The sequence below is a fragment of the Gastrolobium bilobum genome, unplaced genomic scaffold, assembly GCF_033153095.1.
Source record: "Gastrolobium bilobum isolate Gb01-03AN ecotype WA unplaced genomic scaffold, APGP_CSIRO_Gbil_v1 utg2351, whole genome shotgun sequence".
Taxonomy (NCBI): Eukaryota; Viridiplantae; Streptophyta; class Magnoliopsida; order Fabales; family Fabaceae; genus Gastrolobium; species Gastrolobium bilobum.
This window is the reverse complement of record NW_026897581.1, coordinates 85,926-88,468: the sequence shown is the minus strand read 5'-3', so window position 1 is coordinate 88,468 and position 2,543 is coordinate 85,926. Positions and strand designations below refer to the sequence as shown.

At 42.8% G+C, this 2,543-nt stretch overlaps 1 protein-coding gene across 1 annotated transcript; it reads left to right on the top strand.

The window, feature by feature from the left end:
* Window positions 1-979: 979 nt before the first annotated feature.
* On the top strand, window positions 980-2,180 carry LOC133308259 (DNA damage-repair/toleration protein DRT100). The gene has a single exon (XM_061508869.1). The coding sequence runs from the start codon at window positions 1,062-1,064 to the stop codon at window positions 2,154-2,156; it is 1,095 nt and encodes a 364-aa protein (XP_061364853.1). The 5' UTR covers window positions 980-1,061; the 3' UTR covers window positions 2,157-2,180.
* Window positions 2,181-2,543: the final 363 nt, after the last annotated feature.

The following is a 2,543-nucleotide window of genomic DNA, read 5'->3' as shown; positions in this document are numbered from 1 at the left end:
GGTGCAAAATTTTACAGTTGACTGTACAGTTTTATTGAGTACAGCAACACAAATAAATGATTTTTTTTTTAAAAAAAAAACAGTAGGATCTTGAATCATATATTACTGCAAAAGTTTTTTTTTTTTGCAGTGATAGGAGAGCTATAAAATCCAATAATTATCTGAAGGCAATAGGGTTTAAATCAGTCCATTACTTATGGAATTAAACTTCCACGCTGCAAGTCCAAAATAAGTTAGGGAGACAAAGATTTAGGTAACTGTGGGGTTACTTTGCATTGTACGATTATTAATACTCATCAATCAATGGAGTATGACAGTGTCCCAACTCCATGTACCCCTGTAGGTTATAGGAAGTACCCTCCCAAATTCATGAACCTCCCTTAGATAGACCAAGACCCCTTCCTAAACCTACATGTGACATCTCTTAAACATAAACTTCTCATTTTTAACTGGCCACCGTAATAAATATATCCTACTTAAATCAACTTGTCATAATTGAAAAAAATAAATACAAAAACACAAAGATTGCTACATCTGATTCTAAAAAATCACAGTAATTAACATGATAATTAATAAGAAATATTGATGAGTTTGAAGGTCCTAATATAATTGAGAGTCGGAATGGAAGAAGAACCCCGCTAGCTAGGCTCGTAATTTAGCAAGTTCTGTTCCTTTCGGCACCATGTGCATCACTTCAACTCTCAATCTCTTTATCTGTCATTTGCTTCTATGGACACATGCAGGTGTGCCCCAAACTTATCCTCGCTCCCATGTTCTGATGTTCCTCCTATTTCTTCAAATAAAATGACAAAGTAAAAAAAGTTGACCAGATCATAGTCCAAGACTTACCAAGTACTGAGTAAGGGGCAAACTCGTCAGAAAACTTTAATTATAAACATTATAAATGACATTGTCAGATTCACAAGCTCCCATGCAAACACATAAACGCTTCGACCCACCACAGTTTCATTTTAACATTCCACTCGTAACAGTTTCACGACATCATAGAGTGCATATAAATTTTAATAATTTTCATAATTCTAACCACAACAACAACAACAATGGGTGGCGTTTGGTTTACCCTAGCGGTGTTGTTACTGGCCCTCAGCTCCGTCGTCCGGTCATGTCCGCCGTCGGACAGGGCGGCGCTACTTGCCTTCAAGGCGGCTCTCCACGAGCCTTACCTCGGAATCTTCAACTCGTGGACCGGCGACGACTGCTGCCACAAATGGTACGGCGTCAGCTGCGACCAAGATTCCCGCCGCGTCGCCGACATCAACCTCCGCGGCGAGTCGGAGGAGCCAATCTTCGAGAAAACCCACCGCACAGGCTACATGACCGGATACATCTCGCCGGCGATCTGCAAGCTCTCTCGTCTCTCCAGCATCACCATCGCCGACTGGAAGGGAATCTCCGGCGAGATCCCCCGCTGCATCTCCTCCTTGCCGTTCCTCCGAATCATAGACCTAATCGGAAACCGAATCTCCGGCACCATCCCCTCCGACATCGGCAGGCTCCACCGCCTCACGGTGCTGAACGTCGCCGACAACGTTATCTCCGGGAGAATCCCGCCGTCGCTGACGAACCTCACGAGTTTGATGCACTTGGACCTCCGCAACAACCAAATCTCCGGGCCCATCCCACGAGGCTTTGGCAGGCTTCAAATGCTGAGTCGGGCCCTGCTGAGCGGTAACAAAATAAGTGGGCCCATACCGGGCTCAATTTCTCATATTTATCGTCTCGCGGATCTAGATCTATCTCGTAATCAAGTCTACGGGCCCATACCGGAATCGCTAGGTAAAATGGCGGTTCTGTCGACGCTGAATTTAGATATGAATAGACTCTCAGGAGGAATCCCTGTGAGTTTTTTGGGTTCGAGAATCACTGACTTGAACTTGAGCCGGAACAGCTTAGAGGGGAATATACCAGACGCGTTCAATGTAAGGTCTTATTTCACGGTCCTTGATTTGTCGTATAACAATCTGAAAGGGCCCATCCCGAAATCCATATCCTCTGCTTCGTATATTGGACACTTGGATTTGAGTCACAACCATCTCTGTGGCCCAATTCCAGTTGGTTCGCCTTTTGATCATCTCGAAGCGTCGTCGTTTGTCTACAACGATTGCCTCTGCGGGAAGCCACTCAAAGCTTGCTAATCTTAGCTAAACAAACTCTCATAAGAAAATATATATAATATCTTTGTAATTTGTAATAGGCTGAGTCGTGTGTTTATCAGTTAACTGATTTCATGTACTTGTGTTTGTTATCTCATGATATGGTTAATATAAATGGCGCTTCGCCAAATAAAATACAAGGTTCCTTCTGTCCGTGCACGCATCATTTTTATGTCAATTTGTATCACCCATCAACTACTATTATAAAAATCAACCCGACCGGCTGGTTCACTCGGTTAATCAGTAGATTGGAACTCTAATTGGTTTGATTTATATGTTAATCCCGTATAAAATCGGTGACTTAGTTCTGAACCGGATTCAATTTCAATTTTGTGGAATTTTAGACATAATGTTTAAAAAATAGCACTC

Excerpts from the sequence above, each read along its gene's own strand:
- LOC133308259 (XM_061508869.1), top strand. The coding sequence starts at position 1,062 with ATGGGTGGCGTTTGGTTTACCCTAGCGGTGTTGTTACTGGCCCTCAGC.